This window comes from Ceratotherium simum, chromosome 3, assembly GCF_057802395.1.
Source record: "Ceratotherium simum simum isolate JZ-2026a chromosome 3, ASM5780239v1, whole genome shotgun sequence".
In the NCBI taxonomy this organism is placed as follows: domain Eukaryota; kingdom Metazoa; phylum Chordata; class Mammalia; order Perissodactyla; family Rhinocerotidae; genus Ceratotherium; species Ceratotherium simum.
This window is the reverse complement of record NC_141902.1, coordinates 31985049-32005014: the sequence shown is the minus strand read 5'-3', so window position 1 is coordinate 32005014 and position 19966 is coordinate 31985049. Positions and strand designations below refer to the sequence as shown.

General features: G+C 41.1%; 1 protein-coding gene across 1 annotated transcript; it reads right to left on the bottom strand.

Annotated features, from left to right (window-relative positions):
- Positions 1-1598: 1598 nt before the first annotated feature.
- LOC101399704 (transmembrane and coiled-coil domain-containing protein 5B-like) lies at positions 1599-12388 on the bottom strand. Its single transcript, XM_087429112.1, has 11 exons — positions 12354-12388; positions 11305-11454; positions 10872-10989; positions 10508-10558; positions 9879-9947; positions 8700-8756; positions 8142-8201; positions 7536-7600; positions 3214-3289; positions 2904-2947; positions 1599-1797 (listed from the first exon to the last, which is right to left on the bottom strand). The coding sequence occupies exons 1-11, from the start codon at positions 12386-12388 to the stop codon at positions 1599-1601; spliced, it is 924 nt and encodes a 307-aa protein (XP_087285238.1).
- Positions 12389-19966: the final 7578 nt, after the last annotated feature.

The window sequence follows — 19966 nt, the reverse complement described above, 5'->3', positions numbered from 1 at the left end:
AATATTTGTGGAATGAATGAATGAATGAATACTAATTGGGCTTATTAGACCTCATAGAGAGAATTGTCCAGGAGTGACAACTGATCCATCTTTCGTGCTTCAACTTGCTGACCACACCCCTGCCTTTTTGGGGGAAGCCCACTGATAAACAAAGAGCTTTTATTTGGCCACTAGAGGGCAGTGTTGATCAGTTTTTCATTTTTTAGGAGCCTTGTTCTGAGACATTCACCTTCCTCCCCGCCGAGGCCCCAAAAGGAAAACGTGGGACAGGGTCATGTCTGCAGCCAAAACAAACATACAGGGTGTCTCTTCCACCCTGACAATGCTGTCCAAGTGAAATTCGGTTGAAACCTCTATCAAGAATGATCTTGAAAGGAGAAAAGGTCACCAGAAAGCAAGAGCCTGAAGGAATGAGTAGAAGGAAGGAGCTGCCAAAGACAGGCCCCACGTCCACTTAGTTTCAGTAACCTGTAGATGCCACCAGCTGGCCAGATGACCTCGTGTTTTGTACCATATTCCTCTACCTCCCTTCCCTTTCCGTTACCAATGCCCAGTTGGTTGTATCTGCAAAAGGGTGAGCTGTCACAACACAGGGTCTAGTCTCATGGTTCCAGTTGTCACCCTCCAGATGCCCTAGAAAAGAAATACAAACTCTCCAAGGAATCAGTCCCTCTTTTACTAAGTACCTACTTTGTATAGATGCTGTGCTAGGGGCCATGGGGGACGATACAGAATAAAGGGTCATAAGCCCTATGATCAAGGCACACAGTAATGACACTACAGGTAGAAATGGGTAGGGCGGCAAGGGAAGCCCAGAGAAGGTGCGAGGAGCATTGGGAAGAAGGCAGTGGGGCAGTCTCAGGTCGGGAGGGATCAGAGGCAGCATTATGGGAGACATGACGTTTGAGTTAGGATTTGAATGATAGGTAGGTGCAAAATTGTGTTTGGCGACATCTAAAGCACTTCCTGATTTTACACACTGCCTTTTATAGGGCACTTGAATTGTAGGGTAATTTTCTTCTCAGTGGAGAAGAGTAACCATCTGTGTACGTGAAAAAGGTCAGCTTTTCACGACATCCCACTCCTATAAGACACAGCATAATGTAAATAGAAGAGCTATGGGGGGATTATGTGTTGTTAAAATATAGACAGGAGCAAGCCTTATATACACCTAGTGGTGCCCCAACTGAATGCCCCTTGTGCCCACCTGACTGCGTGGAGAATCTAACAAATGAAGACATGATTTTTTTCTACGTTTTTTTTTTTTGTTTTGTTTAATATGGAGCAAAGATAGGAAGTCCTGGGAGAGTTTTTATTATCTCTAGTGCAGTATTTCTCAACAGTACAAGGTGGAAACCGCGAGGCCCTAGTGAGGCCCCAGGACTCACAGACCGACACACGACCTTTGATCAAACATATTTTTTATTTGGAAGAGAGACATTCCAGAGAGAAAGCAAGGGAAGAGAATGAAAGGAAGAGGTCAGAGGTCAGAGTAGCAGCTCTGAGTCAAGTCCTTCCTGGCCCATCCCCCACACGGGGCCACAGCCACATCCCCCTCTTCACTCGGTGCTGTCTGAAGCCCCCCAGGTTGTCCCAGACTAGTGTGGTAGAACTTCTTCCACCTCGAGAGTGAGGAAAGGAAATAAGACATCCCTCAGCCTCTTCAAGGTGTCCCTGCTCATTACCATGGGCAGGACATCCACAAGAATGTCTGGGTTTATGTACTGCAGGTGGAAAATCACATAACCCAGCAGCCTAATGAAGATCATGACCATGAAGACAAGATATCTGAAATGCCTGCAAAGAGACAGTCATCGTTAGCATGCGGGAAAGAGACAGGATCCAGCAGGAGGATGGATATGAACCTCACACTCATAAAGGGCTGTGAACTGCTTTCTTCAGGCAAAACTGATGGGGACATGGGGAACGGAGACACAAAGAGTGAGGTTAGGGGATAGGTGATAACAGAAGAAGATTGATGTAGTGGTTAGGAACTGAATATAGCCCTCCAGACATGTCAGCCCAGCAGAATAGATGTCCATGTAGAAAAGATGGAGGTGCAAAAGGAGAAGACTTTTCAGGTACCATATACAACAAGGCCTTTTCGGGGTTGTCAGAAAATGTCCAGGACCATCACACTTGTGAGTCTCGTGATCAGTGGCCCTCTGCAGGTCCACTATAGCAGGAAGCTCTAGAATTTGAAATAAGACTGGCCCATCTCTGACATTAACATCCAGGTGAAATGATTAGGATTGGTTTTATCTAAACGTCAAGTGCCAAGAGACCAACTCAAATTATAAAAGGGGTGTGTGTGTGTGCATGTGTGTGTCTTTTTTTGCATGCATCCAAGAAAATTCCACCCTGAAAACTGGTCTGAGGCCTTTGGAGTTCAACTATATTGAAATGTCATACATTGAAGCTTTTGATTAAAGTGCACGTGGAGTATTTCAGAATTAGTCTCCTCGCTTCAAAAATTAAAAAAAAAGAAAAGGCACAAAAGTTCAAGTGATTTCTTTCTAAAATTTTCTTCAGTAAAGAAACTAAGAAAATTAATGCACCTTGAACTCTCTTCAGCAAAAAGGATAGCAGATTATCAGGTTCATGACCTGAAAAATATAACGGGGCTGTATCAAGGATCCCAAGAATGGGAATTGAAAGTGAAATGCAACCTGCAGCCTTCATCTTGAACTTCTCAGAAATAGCCACTTTCTCCAACCACCAAGTCCTATATAACTCTGGTGTTGAGAAAAGAAGGAAGGAAGGGTTGGGAGAAATCTGGGGCTGCCTGATATTTCTGGTTGGTCGATGTGCTTATTCTTATTCCCCACGCCCTTATCAAATCACTCACTTCTACAGAGTGAATGTAGCCTAGATTAGGAAAAGACCAAGATTCTACCACTTACCTGTACCAAAAGATCCTCTTCTGTTTCTTAATGATGGTCTTCTCCTGCGGATGCAATGAAAGTCACAACTGTGTCTGTCCATGTGCTCACAGAGTGGCAGTAGAGCATGGTGGCTAAGAGCTTAGACACAGGAGTCAGGCTGCCCTGGCTCTGCCACCTCCTAGCTGCCATGGTGTGGAGCAAGGTACTGAACCTCATTATTTCCTAACTCTAGGGTTATTAAAGGTGGTGGGGGGCAGGGGGCAGGGAGAGAGAAGCCAGGGGAGGAAGGGATAGAGGAAAACTCCCATTTGGGACAAGGAAGACTTACCATGTTGCTTTGGATGGTCTCCACCAGAATTGACCCAGGTTTCACTATTTCAGAGGAGTTGCTCTGGGCTTTGAATCTGAGTGAAAAAGATCAGATCCAAATATATAGCATAATCTGTGGGGTTGATGACAGGTGCTTTTCTCAGTCATGCAACATCTATGATTTATTCCCTAGATCCTTGATAACATTCACAATGCTCAATATTCAAAATTCATCATTGCTCACCATGCAAAGAACCAGGAAAATGTGGCCCATTCTCAAGAGAAAAGACAATCAATGAAGGGTAACCCTGACGTAACCCTGATGTTGGATTCCAACTGCAAAAAGTCTTTCTCTTGGTGGCAGTTCAAATCTCAATTCAGATCTGATAGCCTCAGCTGGGCTGCTCACAGACTGCCCGGAGCATGCATGGTTTGGTGGTCAGCCCACGGTTTGGGCAGAGGTTAGACACAAAATTTGAGACTCTCCATCTCTGGCTCTCTACTTTTTATCCAGCAGCTCTGACTACCCCGAACTCTGTCTTCTGTTTTTTCAGCTCCAAAGACTACAGGTTTTCTCCCGGTGTTTTAGCTGCGCCTCTTCCATAGTCTAGCCTACCCACAGGTTAAAAGTGATAAAAATGGGGAAATCATCGCCTGCCATTCCCTTCTGTCAAGTGTCAACTGTCTCCAGAATCTGCCTGCTTTCATTCACTTTCCAGTGCCTTCCGATTCTTCGTTCATTTGTTTTGTTTTCTTGTCTAGAATTTAGGGCTGTTTCCTGCCAGAGGGTCAGATCCAGTAAAAGCTTACTCAGCCTTTTCATGGGAATATCTTTTTGTAATCATTAAATAGAGGAGAAAAGTGAGAGGTGGCACAGACTCATGGTTCTGGCCATGATGCAATAGCTTGTATCAGACTAGCCCATCTCTAAAAGCAGCTATAAAAACTGGACAAAATACATAAAACAGCTGTTTGACAGCACTGAAGAATGCAGTCAGAAGCCAAGGGGATACTGAGTGAAGTGCAGCACACTGAGGTGAACTCCTCATTCATCCGGGCTTTTCCCCAAGGGCATCTGCCAATTTGTGGTACCAGGAATAGAGTCCAAGGCACAACTGGCAGCATTAACTGGCTGAGGAGAGAGAGACTGTAGTTCAAGACCATCAGAATGACTATGACTTGAGGGGAAAAATACAAAGGAGGGGGGAGCCATAGAGAAATGAGTTCAGATTTCTGCATGAACTTCCATCTTAAGGCAACAGCTGGCTGCTAAGCTGATCACATGTAGCTCAGGATTCCAAGAAAGCCCAGAAAAAGCAGAAGATTCTCACGAGCTGAGCAGAGATTGGAGGAGTCCTGCGGTGCTGGGGAGTAAAAGCCAGAGTCCGAGGCCTGTTAAACATGAAGGGGCACTGGTACATTTCCAAGGGAAAAAACAAGATTCTTTCAATACATATACAAGAACCATTTAATAAAATTAATAAATGCTCATGATAAAAAAAAAAAAACAACTCAGCAAACTCAAAATAAAAGGGAAAATTCTTAATCTGATGAAGGGTGTCTACACAAAACTAACACACCACACTTAAAGGTGAAATATTAAATGCTTTCCTCCTGAATTGAGTAAAAAGTCAAGGATGCCCACTGTCACCCCCTCTAGCCAATGTTGTACTAAAAATCTTAGCTAATGCAAAAAGGCAAGAAAAAGAAGAAATATAAAGATTAAAAAGGAAGAAATACAACTGTCATTATTCATAGATGGAAATCTAAAAGAATCTATGAACAAATTATTAGAATAAGTGAATTTAGTAAGGTTGGTGGATACAAGTTTAATGTATATAAACCAATAATATATCTATATACTAACAGTCATCAATTAGAAAATCAAATTAACAAACATCCCATTTACAATAGCACCAAATTATCAAATACCTAGGAATAAATCTGATGAAAGTTGTACAAGAACACTATACAGAAAACTACAAAACATTATTGTGAAGAATTAAAAAATATCTAAATACATAAAGGGATAATGATGTTCCTGTCTTGGAAAACTCGATGTTGTTTAGATATTAATTAGCCTCCAAATTTATCAATAGATTCCACGTGATTTCAACAAAAATATCAGCAAGGTTTTGATTGATAGAAACTGAAAAACTAATTTAAAAATTTACATGGAAATTCAAAGGGCCAAGAATAGTCAAGATAATCTTGAAGAATCACAAAAAGTTGCAAAACTTAAGATACCATATTTCAAGATTAATTATAAAGCTATGGTAATTAAAACAGTGTAGTATTGGCACAAGGATAGAGACATAGACTAATGGTACAGAATAAAGTATCTAGAAACAGACTTACATATATAGGGGCACCTGACTTATAAAACAAGGTACCACTGAAAATGCATGGTCTCTTCCATAAATGGTGCTGGGTCAATTGGCTATCCACACAGAAAAAAATGGATCTTGATCTCTACCTCACACCACATCAAAAAAAATCCATACAAATGTAAATCTAAGGGTGAAAGGTAAAACAATAAAAAAATTCTAGGAGAATAGTTTTATGACCTAAAGAAAGCACTAAGCAAAAAAAGAAAAAAATGATAAATTTGATGGATTAGATATCCTTAAAATTAAGAACTATTGCTTAAGTTGCTTAACTATTGCTTAACTATTACAAAAGATTCCATTAAGGGAATAAAAAAGGAGACCATAGAATAGACTGTAATACCTATATCTGACAAAAGACCTTATCATAAAAATATAAGGAACTCTCACAAATCAATTAAAAAAAGACTGATAATCTCCCAAATATAGGCAAAAGACGTCACAAAAGAGAATATCCAAATTTCCAATAAACATTTGAAAAGATATATAACATCATTATTAATCTGTAATGAAATGCATTATTAAAATAAGAATTAGATATCACTACACCTCTGCCAGAATGGCTCAAGTTAAAAAGACTATAAATGCCAAGTGAAAGGCTGTAGAGTAACTAGAACACATATACATTTCTCAGAGGAGGAGATATGGGTACAGCAACTTTGGAAAATTGTTTAGCTTTATCTAGTAAAGGCAAAGATATGTCTACTCTATGACCCAGCAGTTCCACTCCTTGGGTATATACCCAAGAGAAACAAGTACATATGTCCATTAAAAGACATGCACAAGAATGTTTATAGCAGCTTTATTTGAATAGCCCCGGACTGGAAATAGTCAAAATGTTCATCAACAGTAAAATAGAAAAATCGTGCCATATTCATACAATTGAATACTATACAGCCACAAAAAAGACAAACCACAGCTGCCTGCAGCAACATGGATGAATCTCAGTGAAAGCTTGACACAAAAGAGAATGTACTGAATTTACATAAAGTTCAAGAACAGACAAAACCAACCAAAAATGCTGGAAGTCAGAATAACGGTTACCTTTGCAAGGAGTATTGACTGAGAGAAGGGCACAAGGGAGCCGTCTGGGGTACTCAAAATGTTCTGCATCTTGATCTCAGTGGTGTTAACACGCGTATATATGAGTATAGGAATTCACCAAGCAATGTACTTAAGATTTGTGCACTTTTTATTTTACATATTATAATACATAATACAATTAAAAAATAAACAGGAGCCAGCCCGGTGGCACAGTGGTTAACTTTGTGCACTCCGCTTCGGCCGCCCAGGGTTTGCAGGTTCAGATCCTGGGTGCGGACCTGAGCACCACTTATCAAACCGTGCTGTGGCAGCATCCCATATAAAGTAGAGGAAGATGGGCACGGATGTTAGCCCACGGTCAATCTTCCTCAGCAAAAGGAGGAGGATTAGCAACAGATGTTAGCTCAGGGCTAATCTTCCTCACCAAAAAAAAGAAAAAAAGTATAAACAGAGGAAAATGTGTCAAGTCCCAAGCCATACAACTCTATGGATACAGAGTATGTGTAAGAGGGCATCACGGGAGCCTCCAATCAGTGTGGGGACCCACCATGTCCTGGGAAGGCGGACAGCACACACATATGTAGAAGCTTTTCTGTCTGGGCCTCTTTTTACTAGGATTCTTCCTCTTTGAACCCAGCCTGAGTAAATTTTCAAGAATGACACTCACCTAAGGACACACATAAAAAACATTTTAAAAAGACCTTTTAAATACCAATTGCTGAGAAAGGCAAGAGAGAAGCCTGAATGCTGATGATTTTTCAGTCTAGAACATGGAGCGGAGGCTGACAGGGATGACTTGTCAAGGGCCATTCACAGTGACACACGCTGGTCTGAGAAGTACTCTGCCCTTCAAAGACCGCCTGGGGGCTGTCACTTCAGTCCATCGGGGAGGTCATTTTTCCAAACTTACACTTCTTTTTCAAGAAGCAGCATCTCCTTTTCCGTTTCCATTTGCCTCAGAATTTCCTGGTATTTCTTCCCATGGAAATAAAAAAAAGATATTTGTCATAATCAAGAATTTCTATATATTTCCTTACAATGAATGATTCTCCTAAGACTAACTCGTAATATTCCAAATGGTGCATGCATAAGTGTGCACACAAGTAGAGAGATGTTCTAATAAAAAAAATAGGAGATATTAGTGACCAGAATGGATATATATGAAAAGAAAAAGTTCTCTCTTTGGATCCTGTTTGTATTCAAATCCCAGCTCTGAGGTGTTTACAGGGCATGTTGCTCAACTCCTTTAAATCTCAGTGTCCTCCAGATCATAGCAATATCATCCCCGTAGAGTTATCGGACAAACTGATGGAGAAAAGCCCTGTATGTCAAGTGCTTAAAAATATCCTATGTGCCAGGGCCTGGCACAAAGTCCTTAGATACATCTGTTTTGTTGTTGTTGCTGTTGTATAAAAGGCATTTTTCCCCAATGGCAGATTTTGGCCTAATGAGAAACCAAGGAACCTGTGGCCTTGGAGAAATTCTGCCTCTATGCTGACTTTCAGAGGCGGTGTACCTTTATGTAGTGGGCCTGGTCCTCACAGAGCTGATACACTGATTGGTAGTCGCTTTCCATCTGGAAAGAAAAGAAAGTTAACAAATCTCATGTGTTAAATCAGAGTGAAGCCTTGGCTGCTCCCTGGGACCCCAACTGGTTCCTTGAACATTTGGCTGGTTACCTAGCAACTCCTTACTCAGAGGGAGAACAACCACATCACAAAGCGGTGAGCTCATCCTTCACGGGCAGGGTCTAATTTCCAGCGAAGGGAACTGTTTGCCCAGGTTGTCACATGCCCCTCAGGTCAAACATCAGGAGATGTTTCAGGGCACTTACGTTTGGGATTCAACAATAGTATTTGAGTATTTGAGGTAGAGGAGTGTTTAAGAAATGGTAAGACCAGCACTTTTAATATAAGCTTTCTCATCCTCCACCTGCACATGTATCAAAAATTCATTTGCCAGATGTCCTTGCTCCTCCTCATCTCGTGCCTCAAGCTGTTCTGTTTCTAAGCCCTTTGGGGTTCTCTCCCGTTTACCCTGGACAGACCCTCAGCGGAGGAGACACTGCCTCTACCTTGACCAGTTCCTTCTCTTGCTTTGCACAGGACTCTGTTGACTTTTGTAGTCTCACCTGTGAAGACAACAGGTGATGGCAGAGTTAATAGCATTCTTTTGTGGAAGGCTAATGGATGATGAGCATCCTCTCTCCAGAACAGCAGGGAGCATGATAATAATGGCTATCCTATATTGAGGACATACAATAATAATCTGGAGTGGCACTATGATCAGCCCCATTTTATAGATGGGGAGACAGAGGCATGGAGAAGTCAAGTGCATAACTTGTTTAAAAGTCACACAGTGGCAGACCTGACATTTAAGCCTCAGTTATCTAGTAAGTTCTAACCATATTCCTTCCTCCAGTTCCAATTACCCAAGCTCCCAGCCTCTTTCTCACTCTCATATTCTGTAGGGCGCACTGACATCCCATCTGAATCACATGGGGGGCATAAGAGAAACCTTATGCCTCTTTTTCTGAGAAAAACATAAGACAGTAGACCTCTGGCATTGTGGGTTCAGCCAAATTGCCATATTAGCCACATAAATCTGCAGAGAGCTTCCCAATAGGGTTTCTGCCCTCTTTTGTGCATCCAATTCATTCATTCATTCAACAAATATTTTATTGGGCATCTCCTATGTGTCTAGAATAGTATCTACTGGGGAAATAGGAGGGAACAACATAGACAAAAATTCATGCCCTCATTGGATTTACCTTTTATTAGAGGAGAAAGATAATAAAACAGAATTAAAGATTAAAACTTCCTTGGCCTATAAGCCATGGGTTAGAAAATCAAATAAGATTGTTGACACATCCCTGTATAATTATGGAAGTTTGTATTCTCTTCCTACTTTAATATTTGTAATTGTGTGTCTTCATTTAGGTCATAAACTTCTTAAGGGCAGGTCCTGATGGGTATTCTGAAGGTGTGTTCTATTGACTAATGGATAATGAGGTCTCTGGAGCAATTCCCTCCTCTTTGGCCATTGTGGTCATCTCTGCCACTAGTGTGTCTAGTAATGTTGTGAATGTCCCACAGGCTGTGGGGTGAAGTAGAGGGAACAAAGGACATTGCCTCCCCTCTGATGAGCACATGGACATACCTAGCCTGGGGGAGTCTTTGAAAGCAGTTCCTCCCAAAACCTAGAATTGACACAACATCTCTCAGAAAATCTCTAGGTTTGCTTTTCTACTCACCTTCAATTCTGCCAACATCTGCTTTTGGACTCCTTTATCAAGGCCAACATTCTTAAATCTCCTTGAAATCTGAAATACCATTCCCCAAATTGTGAACTGAGCGTAGCACACAGACAAGAAAACCTGGGATAGAGGCAGACTTGGGGGTCTCAGGGCTGCAGAATGGTGGTTAATTAATTCAGATCCCAGATAGAAGCTTGATGGAAAATTGTCTCCTTCTCCCTGTGGAAGATGCCTGACTCCATGCTAGCTGGACAGACCTTTCTGCCCACAGCCCGTGGAAACTATGGCACAATGAGGGAAGGAGGATGAGGAGAGAGGGAAGAGAAAATGGGGCAGAGTTGTTGCGGGGGGAGGGACAATCTTTGCTCCCTCCACAGTCCTTTAGCTCTCTCCCCACAGATCTGTAATTCCCAGAGAACAAATGGTGGTGTTAATCAGAGTTTGTTCTAGGAGACTCAGGAGGCGGCAGTGGAGAGGGATCACACAGATATTTCTGGCTGCTCCTCCCATCTTTCTGACCAGAGAGTTCAGGAGTTCAGGCTACTCTATTGGGGTTCCTAAGAAATGAGCCTCCTTTCAAGGGTGGACTTATCCTGGGGCCCTTGAAAACCCAGGGTCCACCTTACCTTCTTCTGAAGCTCCACCACGTTCCTGCTTAGAATCTCGTTCCTTTTTTCCTGTGGAAAGAAAGGTAAAGGGGACAAGCCTGCTCTGCTCTTGTGTCTTCCCCCTCACTGGGCCTCTGAAATACCATCTGCCTGAGTGTATCAACTGGGAAAATTGCACTCTGGCCCCACACAGAGGATCTGGACACTGCGCCCAGGCCGCAGGCCCCCTTGCCAAGCACTTCATTCTCAGAGCACTCTCTTAAACAGCTGTGATTTCTGCAGACACAGAAGTGATGACCACGCTATGATGATCCCCTGGGAAAGAGAGCAGCAGACTGCGAGCAAAACGCATCAGACACTACTTTTCTAGACGCCTTCTTACCAGCTTTGCTGTCTCTAATTCCAGGTCCCTCAGGGCTTCCTCCTTCTCAAATATGATGTGGCTCAACTCCTCCCTCTCGTGCACTCGTCCTACTGACAGGGTGATCTCTCTTTCCAGACTGAAAAATATAGCCGCCCAGGTGTGGCTCAGTCCTAAGGAAGGTGCCGGGGCCCCAGCTTGGAAAGCTACTATCAAGGTCTCAGGGAGCCAGAGTGACCAACAAACACAGCGGCAATAAAATGTCAACCTAATGTGGAAATTTAATGCAAAAATCTATATACTAAGCCTTTTGAGGGCGCCAGAGTTCATGTTTCAGAATTTAAATGACACGCTAAGATTCAGCAACAAAACAGTAAACCTTCCTCCCACCTCTCTGTCTCAAGGGGCTTTCAGATGAGAAGAAGCCCTTCCCTCACCAACTGCGAAGCCTGACCTTTGAATAGACTTTTCTTTCTCTTGAATTTTTCTGAGAAGAATGCAATTTGCCTCGTCTAGTCTCTGCAGGTCCTTTTCAAGGTCTGAATTCAAGTAGTCCAGGTTCTGTTTTGTGACTTCCAATTTTGGTATTTCCATTATCTCCTGCCTATAGGAAAATCATTACTAAACTCAGGACAGGAAAACATAAGAGCCCTAAGAAGATTTCCCCCAGCAATCTCATTCATTCCTCCATCTTTTGTTGTTATTATGCCCGCATTGTCATTTTCCATGATAAATTGATTTCTACACCGTTTTGCCTAAAGTATTCCTGGAGTCAAATCACATTTTAATTTTAAATACTATAAATGGAACCCATTAAAACAAAAAATCTTTTATGAAACAAAAGAAATTTTTTTATATAAATAATTATACTTTAATTTACTTGTTTCAAAAAATTTTAGGGGCTGGCCTGGTTGTGTAGTGGTTAGGTTTGAGCCCTCTGCTTCGGCAGCCTGGGGTTCGTGGGTTCAGATCCCAGGTGCGGACCTACACACTGCTCGTCAGACCGTGCTGTGGCAGTGTCCCACATACAAAATAGAGCAAGACTGGTGCAGATGTTAGCTTAGGGACAATCTTCCTCACCAAAAAAAAAATTTTACGTGGAGTACGTGGAATCCAAGCCTCGGGTATAAAACATTTAAAGATCTGCAAGGGAGAGGAATTTCTTCAGTCCCCTTTTGTTACAGTCTCCTAAAGAGTTTATGTTGAATGTTTTCTACCCCAGTCAAATAGGCACATGGGCTGGATGGGGTCAGGGATGGGAATGGATCTTTTCCCCAAATAAGACTGAGCTGTTTTTTGAGACATTTGCTATGTCTGAAAACGCCACCATTCATATGATGAAATCCAAAGAACTGAAACCAAAGTCTTTTCTCCCCAAGAAGCCTTCCCAGGCTTGAGGAGATAATGTCCTGCACAATCCAGGTTTTCTTTCTTACTGGATTGCTGTAGACTCTCCCTATAGGAGCTCCTCTACTGAACTCCTCCATCATCCTCATTACTTACATGTCATCCAACGGGTCGTGTCCAACCTCTTCCATTGTTGATTTCCTAAAATGTTAATAAAAACATTTGTTATGAAAATGAAGCCCGTAATGTTCAACAAAGTGATTGGCCCAGGAAGGATTAGGCACAAGGTTTGACCAGGCAAGACAGAGCCAAGAGGAAACCCATGCCTGCTAGACCCTCTCCCTCTCCAAGATCAGTTGCAATATTTTGCTAAACATCAATAAGCCAGATCATATTTTCATTTAAAATCTCATGAATGAATCCCCCTGGAATACAGAAATCTTTTTGTTTTCACAATTTTTCTCACTTTGTCTACCTTCCCCGTGCCTGATCTACATTTGCCCAGCCTCAGGTACAGTGCTGGGGGCACTCAACTTGTCTGTTGGCAAATACACTGAGAGTTTATTTCTAACCCAGACTTTCAGGGACACTTAGGAAAAAAAGTAATAGAAGAGTCAGAGGGTACCAAAAATTTGGCTGCCTGATTTCTATTAGTCTATTGCCATCCTGCTTTCTAACAAGCTCTAGGTATTACAGGCTGAGTTGATCCTGAAACAGCAGCAGAAACATCAGCGGGAACAGCAGGATAGAACCACTGGAAGGAAGAAACAAACGTTGGGCAGTCGGGGATGGCATCCCCTAACCACTGCTCTGAAATTAAAGTTCAAGACCAAAACCAATCTAAGAAAAGTAGAATATCAAAACTCTCTCCTTTCTCATTCCATCTTCTTTTCTCTTCCCTGTGAAGCATTTTGGTTTTGATTCCCTTTTAAAGTGCTTCTCCTGCCTCCTTCTCCTTTCATCACTCTCCCTGCATTTTTCTTTACTTTCTTCTCTCTTTACACACAAGGCGTCCCAGCCTACGATGGTGCCCTCTGAGCTCACCCTTGTCTTCCCAACCGAGAGTTCTTCTGTTCCCAGTGAGATTTTCAACTGAACGTCAAAACTTTCAGAAGGATATCTCCTCACTGATTGAGGTCTCCACATACAGATGGACCTGTCGTCCTAGTGGGGTGGGGCAGCATGTCATAGTGGGGAGGCATGGGTGGGGTGGCAGCAACTCATCATCATGCCTGTAGGCGGTGTGGGAGCAGAGTTCAGAATTTTAGGACAGTTTAAATCTCTCCCGAAACAGCACTAAGATCTATGGAACAAATTTCTGGACACAGTTTAAATCTCTTCTGAAATAGCAATCAACTCTATGGAACACATTTCTTTATTTCCCCAAATACCTAGGCCTGGTAGTAGTTGAGATCACTCTCATTTCTCTTCTGTGATTTCTGTGTGGTATGTGTGCAAATTCCTGCACCCAAATCTAAACCATGCATCTCTTTTCAGTGCATCTAAGAGGTGTGGGGTAGAAATGTCTGAGAGTAGGCCAGGAAGAATCTAAGAGATATCTTATCTATGAGCCGAGCAAGCCTCATTCTCCCCAAGTTGGATTCTTGGAGCTGCAAAACAAACTCCTTTATTTTCCCTGGACTGGCACTGCCAGGACATTGAAAAGGAAAGGTCTGATGTCTCAGAGATGGAGAATGTGGAGGTGGAGCAGGAAGGAGGACAGAGGAGTGTTAGGTCCAGAGACCCAATTCTACTGCCTACTCCTTTAGAATTCCCTCTTCATTTGCTGAGGTTACTTGGACAGTAGATGGGATTTTACAGTGTAACTCTCCTAAGCAATTCTGGATTCCTATCTGTCTTGATGGAGAAGATGAGGCAGGATACAGAATTGGAGAGATATCAATGGAGGTGTGTGCCTAGATTTCAAATCTGTCCATTTCTGTCCCTTTCACTCAATTCACTCCTCCATGATGTAAATCTAACCTTTTCCAGCTAAACTGTACTAATCTCAAGTCCTTGGAAAGGCCTTATAGAATATTCCACTGTCTCTCTAGAAAAATGTCTCTACCATGCATTGATATCTGTCATAATCTTATCCATCCTTCTCAGCTCAGCTCAAATGCTGCTCCTTCTAAACCTTCCCAGATACCAAGCCCCCAATCCTGGCAGAATTAATCCCTCCAAGCTCTGTTTTCCTCTTTTGGTCTTTTACATTGTTTTTAGGAATGTGCACACACTGGTCTTCGTTCTACAACTAGGCTATAAGCCCCTTGAGAGAATGTTTTCATGAAAACCATTTTGATTTCACTCCCCACTTGTGCTCCAGGGGCACCATTTACACATAATTCAATGAGAACAGTGCCCCCTGGAGTTTTTCAAGGAGATGCCCTGAAAATGGGGAGTGGAAATAGGCTGGGTTAGATACAGAAAGCCTTCATGGCTATGTTACCTTGGGCGGGTTACTTAATCTCTCTGAGATCAAGTCTCCTGACCTGTGAGAGGGGCATTACTCCTACTTCATAAAGTGGTGGTGGAGATTAAATGAAATAATATACGTAAAACTCCTAAGGCAATATGTGGCATGCAGAAGTACCTAATTCTCGACATTCTCCAACATGATACATGTTTCATCTTCCGTCTCATATTGCCTTTGCACACCGCATAAGCTAAATGTTTTTAGAATACATGGATGTGTAAATGACTCATTCCACTACCTTTATCTAGAACCAGTGTTGTCCTCCCTTTCCTTGCAACACACCTGAGAGACTCTTGTGTCTACTCTCCCATAGTACACTCACATTAGCAGCACAGTGCACCATAGCAGAATTCTCAACAGAGGGCCACTTCCCCCAGGAGGCTGATCCACAGTCATTGGGGATGCAATTTGAAAGCCTCTATTAAACATCCCAAAGCAGTAGTTGCCTCTGGTTGAGAATCACTGGTGAAGAAGATATTCTCTCCACCAAACTGCCTCCTCCTTTCCTTAAAGACTATGCACAAATTCACTTTCTCCATGAAACCTTCCAAAATGAACACTTCTTAGCCTTCTTCTCCCAAGTAAACAATGTGCACTTTGAAAGTGACCATGTTTCCTTTTTTGCTTTGACACCAAGAAGCAAAATTGCCACATTTGAAGCCCCAAATTTTTGTGACTGTACTGGACACTGTGGTCCATATATGTTTCCTTTAACTTTATTCTCCTTTTCATATTTCACATGGTACTTATTTTTAACTTATTTTCTACTATTTTGTATTAAATATAAATTTAGTTCCAGATGATACAGATGTACATAAACATAAACATGAACATGGTTATAGAGATAAATAATAGCAAATAGTATACCCGAGAGAAGGTAGTGGGGTTGAGTGTAGTTGATAAAAATATTGGCTTTGAAATCAGACCAAAATGACTTTGAATACCCGCTCCGTCACTTCCCAGGTGTGAGGTCTTGGACAAGTCATTCAACCCCTTGGGCTTCAGTTCTCTAATTTAAAAATGGAGATAATGTCCACCTACTTCATAAAATTATCATGAAGTTCAAAAAGGACTTACACAATGCCAGATACAAAATAAATGCTCCATAAATGGTAACTCTGATTATTATCCTTTTTACAAGCATCTCAACTGATGTGGCACCATTAATAGTCTCCTCTCCATCCATCACCTCAGGGATTCCTCCAGGCTCTGTCTCTACCAACCATCCTGAGTCTTATGCTCTGCTCTGATGGTTCCTGTGTCTTTCCTTTGCCACATCTTTGTTTGATTTCTACTTCTTTATCCAGCCCTGTTGGCTTCACTTTTTTGCTGCAAAAATGACCTTAGATATTCTGGCTTTTCCTCTGGACACAGTCCTTGGGCTCTTCCTTAGTTTCACTCTCTGTCACCCATAAACCATTGTCCCCCAACCCTGTACCCCGTCTAGCACCTGAACTGTAAGTCCCCATTTGTTTAGATAAGGCATGAGAGCCATCAGATGCTTCAAATCATTTGTGGTGATAGAGGAAATGTGATGGCCACTACAGTGGGCTACATAGTACCAGAGAGCGAGACCCAGACCAGTAAACAAATGACGTTGTTTCACTGAGTAATTGGCAAGGGGAAAAATATTGGGGTGGGGTTATTGCTAGAAACAGGAGTTTGGGGGGTTATACTAATTGAAAATTGAAAGTTTGTACTCTGGATAGGGAGAAATAAATTCATGTCTGCATTAGATGAATTAAATCAAATGTCATTGTTCATTGGTCAAGAGTTTTCAATTTGACCCAGTAAGGGGCTAGCATACTGAGATGTCTGGAAGTTCTTGGTTATTTGTCGCCTTTGACTGATGGGTTGCTCTAAGAAGATAGTCTTATTTTTTTAACTAGTTATTTTTAAATAATTATAGAATGCTGTAAAAACAGTACTGGGAAGCTCCATGTACCCTTCACACAGTTTTCCCTAAACACCTTAAATATCTATAGCGTAATATTGAAACAAGGAAATTGACATTCGTTAATGTGTGTGAATATTTCTATGACATTTTATCATAAGTGTAGATTTGTATAACCACCACCTCAATGAAGATTCAGAACCATGCCATCTCCACAAAGAACTTCCTCACACTATCCTCTTACAGGAATACCTACTTCCTTCCTCTCCAGTATCCATAATTCCTGGCAATCACTTATCTGTTTCTAGCTAATTTTGCCACTTCCAGAACGTTATATAAATGGAATCACACAGTATGTGATCTTTTGAGACTGGCTTTTCTTTTTTTCACCTTTTTAAATTCTTGAGATCCACCCAAGTTGTTTCATGTATCAATAGTTCATTCCTTTTGATTGCTGAATGGCATTCCATGGTATGGATGTACCACAATTTGTTTAAACCGTTCACCTACTGAAGGACATTTTTTCTGTTTCCACGTTTGGCTATTACAAATAACGCTGCTGTGAACTTTTGTATACAAGTTTTTGTGTGGATGTGAATTTTCATTTCTCTGGAATAAATGCCCAGGAGTGCAATTTCTGAGTTGTAACAAACATATGTTTAGTTTTTTATGATTTTTGGGTTTTTTTTGTGAGGAAGATCAGCCCTGAGATAACACCCATGCCAATCCTTCTCCTTTTTTTTTTTTTTCCCCTTTTTCTCCCCAAAGCCCCAGTAGATAGTTGTATGTCTTAGTTGCACATCCTGCTAGTTGCTGCATGGGGGACGCTGCCTCAGCATGGCCCGACAAGCGGTGCATCAGTGCGCGCCCGGGATCCGAACCGGGCTGCCAGTAGCAGAGTGCACGCACTTAACCGCTAAGCCACGGGGCCAGCCCCTGGTTTAGTTTTTTAAGACATGGTCAAGCTACCTTCCAGACTAGCTGTACTATCTTACATTCCCACCAGCAATGTATGAGAGATCCAGTTTCCCATCATCCTTTCTAGCATTTGATATTGTTGTTATTGTTTTAAAGACTTTAATTTTTTAGAACAGTTTTACGTTTATAACAAAATCAAGGAGGAGATGCAGAGATTTCACATATGCTCCCTGCCCCTACACATCCATCGCCTCCCCTATTATCAACAGCACTCACGAGAATGGAACATTTTTTACCAGATATGAACCTACAGTGATGACACATTATAATCACCCAAAGTCCATAGTTTAACTTTGGATTCACTCTTGGTGTTGTACATTCTATGGGTTTGACAAATGTATAATGACATGTATCCATCATTATAATATCATATAGAGTATTTTCATTGCCCTAAAAATCCTCTACGCTCTGCCTATGCATCCCTCCCCACCCTCCTTACCCCTGGAAACCACTGATTTTTTATTGTCTGCATAGTTTTGCTTTTTCCAAAATGTCATACAGCTGGAATCATACATGTAGCCTCTTTAGATTGGCTTCTTTCACTCAGTAATATGCATCCAAGATTCCTCCATGTCTTTTCACAGTTTGATAGCTCATCTCTGTTTAGCACTGAATAATATTCCACTGTCTGGATGTACCACAGTATATTCACCTACTGAAGGATATCTTGGTTGCTCGCAAGTTTTGGCAATTATGAATAAAGCTGCTATAAACATTTGGGTGAAGGTTTTTGTGTGAACATAAGTTTTCAACTCTTTTGAGTAAATACCAAGTAGTAAGATTGTTGGATCATATGGTATGAATATGTTTAGTTTTGTAGGAAACCACCAAACTCTCTTCCAAAGTGGCTGTACTGTTTTGCATCCCCACCAGCAATGTATGAGAATTCCTGCTGCTCCACATCCTCACCAGCATTTGGTGTTGTCAGTGTTCCAGATTTTGACCACTCTTAGTAGGTGTGTAGTGGCATTTCATTGTTGTTTTAATTTGCATTTCCCTGATGGCATATGATATGGAGCATCTTTTCATATGCTTATTTTCCATCTGTATACCTTCTTTGGTGAGGTATCTGTTAAGGTCTTTGGCTTATTTTTTAATCAGGTTGTTTGTTTCCTTATTGTTGAGTTTTAAGACTTCTTTGTATATTTTGGATAATAGGCTTTTATCAGATGTGTCTTTTGCAAATATTTTCTCCCAGTCTGTGGCTTGTCTTGTAAATCTCTTGATATTGCCTTTCAGAGAGCAGAAGTTTTTAATTTTAATGAAGTCTGGTTCAGCTTATCAATTATTTCTTTCGTGGATTGTGTCTTTGGTGTTGTATCTAAAAGGTATCACCATACCCAAGGTAATCTAGGTTTTCTCCATGTTATCTTCTAGAAGTTTTATAATTTTGTGTTTTACATTTAGGTCTATGATCCATTTTGAGTTCATTTTTGTAAAGAGTGTAAGATCTGTGTCTAGATTAATTTTTTTTGCAGGTGGATGTCCAGTGGTTCAAACACCATTTGTTGAAGAGACTATCTTTTCTCTATTGTATTGCCTGTGCTCCTTTCTCAAAGATCAGTTGACCATATTTATGAGGATCTATTCCTGGGCTCTCCATTCTGTTCCATTGATATATTTGTCTGTTCTTTCACCAATACCACACTGTCTTTATTACTATAGATTTATAGTAAGTCTTGAAATCAAGTAGCCAATATCTATAAAATAACTTGCTGGGATTTTTATTGGCATTGCATTGAATCTATAAATCAAGTTGGGAAGAACTGACATCTTGACAATATTAAGTCTTCTTATCCGTGAACATGAAATCTCTCTCCATGTATTTAGTTCTTTGATTCATTTGTCAGAATTTTGTGGTTTTCCTCATATAGATCTTGTACATATTTTGTTTGATTTTTACCTAAATATTTCATTGGGGGGATTAATGTCAATGGTATTGTATTTTTAATGTCAAATTCCAATTGTTCATTATTGGTATATAGGAAAGCAACTGATTTTTGTATATTAACCTTGTATCTTGCTACCTTGCTATAGTCAATTGCTTATTAGTTCCAGGAGTTTTTTTTTTTTTTTTTTTGTCGATTCTTATGGATTTTCTACATAGATGATCATGGCATCTATGAACAAAGACAGTTTTGTGTCTTCTTTCCCAATCTGTATGCCTTTCATTTCCTTTCATTGGCTTATTGCATTATCAACAACTTCTAGTATGATGTTGAAAGGGAGTGGTGAGAGGGGACATTTTTACCTTGTACCTGATCTTAGTGGGAAAGCTTCAAGTTTCTCACCATTAAGTAGGATGTTAGCTGTAGGTTTTTTGTAGATAGTCTTTATCAAGTTGAGAAAGTTGTGTTCTATTCCTAGTTTGCTGAGAGTTTTTGTCATGAATGGGTATTGAATTGTCATTATTTTTTATTT

What these genes read in the sequence shown, in the direction of transcription:
- LOC101399704 (XM_087429112.1), bottom strand. Translation starts at nt 12,388, where the DNA reads ATGGAAGAGGTTGGACACGACCCGTTGGATGACAT. An exon ending in AATTAGAGACAGCAAAGCTG is followed by an intron (nt 10,559 to 10,871) that starts GTAAGAAGGCGT and finishes TTCTTTCCACAG; the next exon opens with GAAAAAAGGAACGAGATTCT. An exon ending in AGATGTTGGCAGAATTGAAG is followed by an intron (nt 8,757 to 9,878) that starts GTGAGTAGAAAA and finishes TTGTCTTCACAG; the next exon opens with GTGAGACTACAAAAGTCAAC.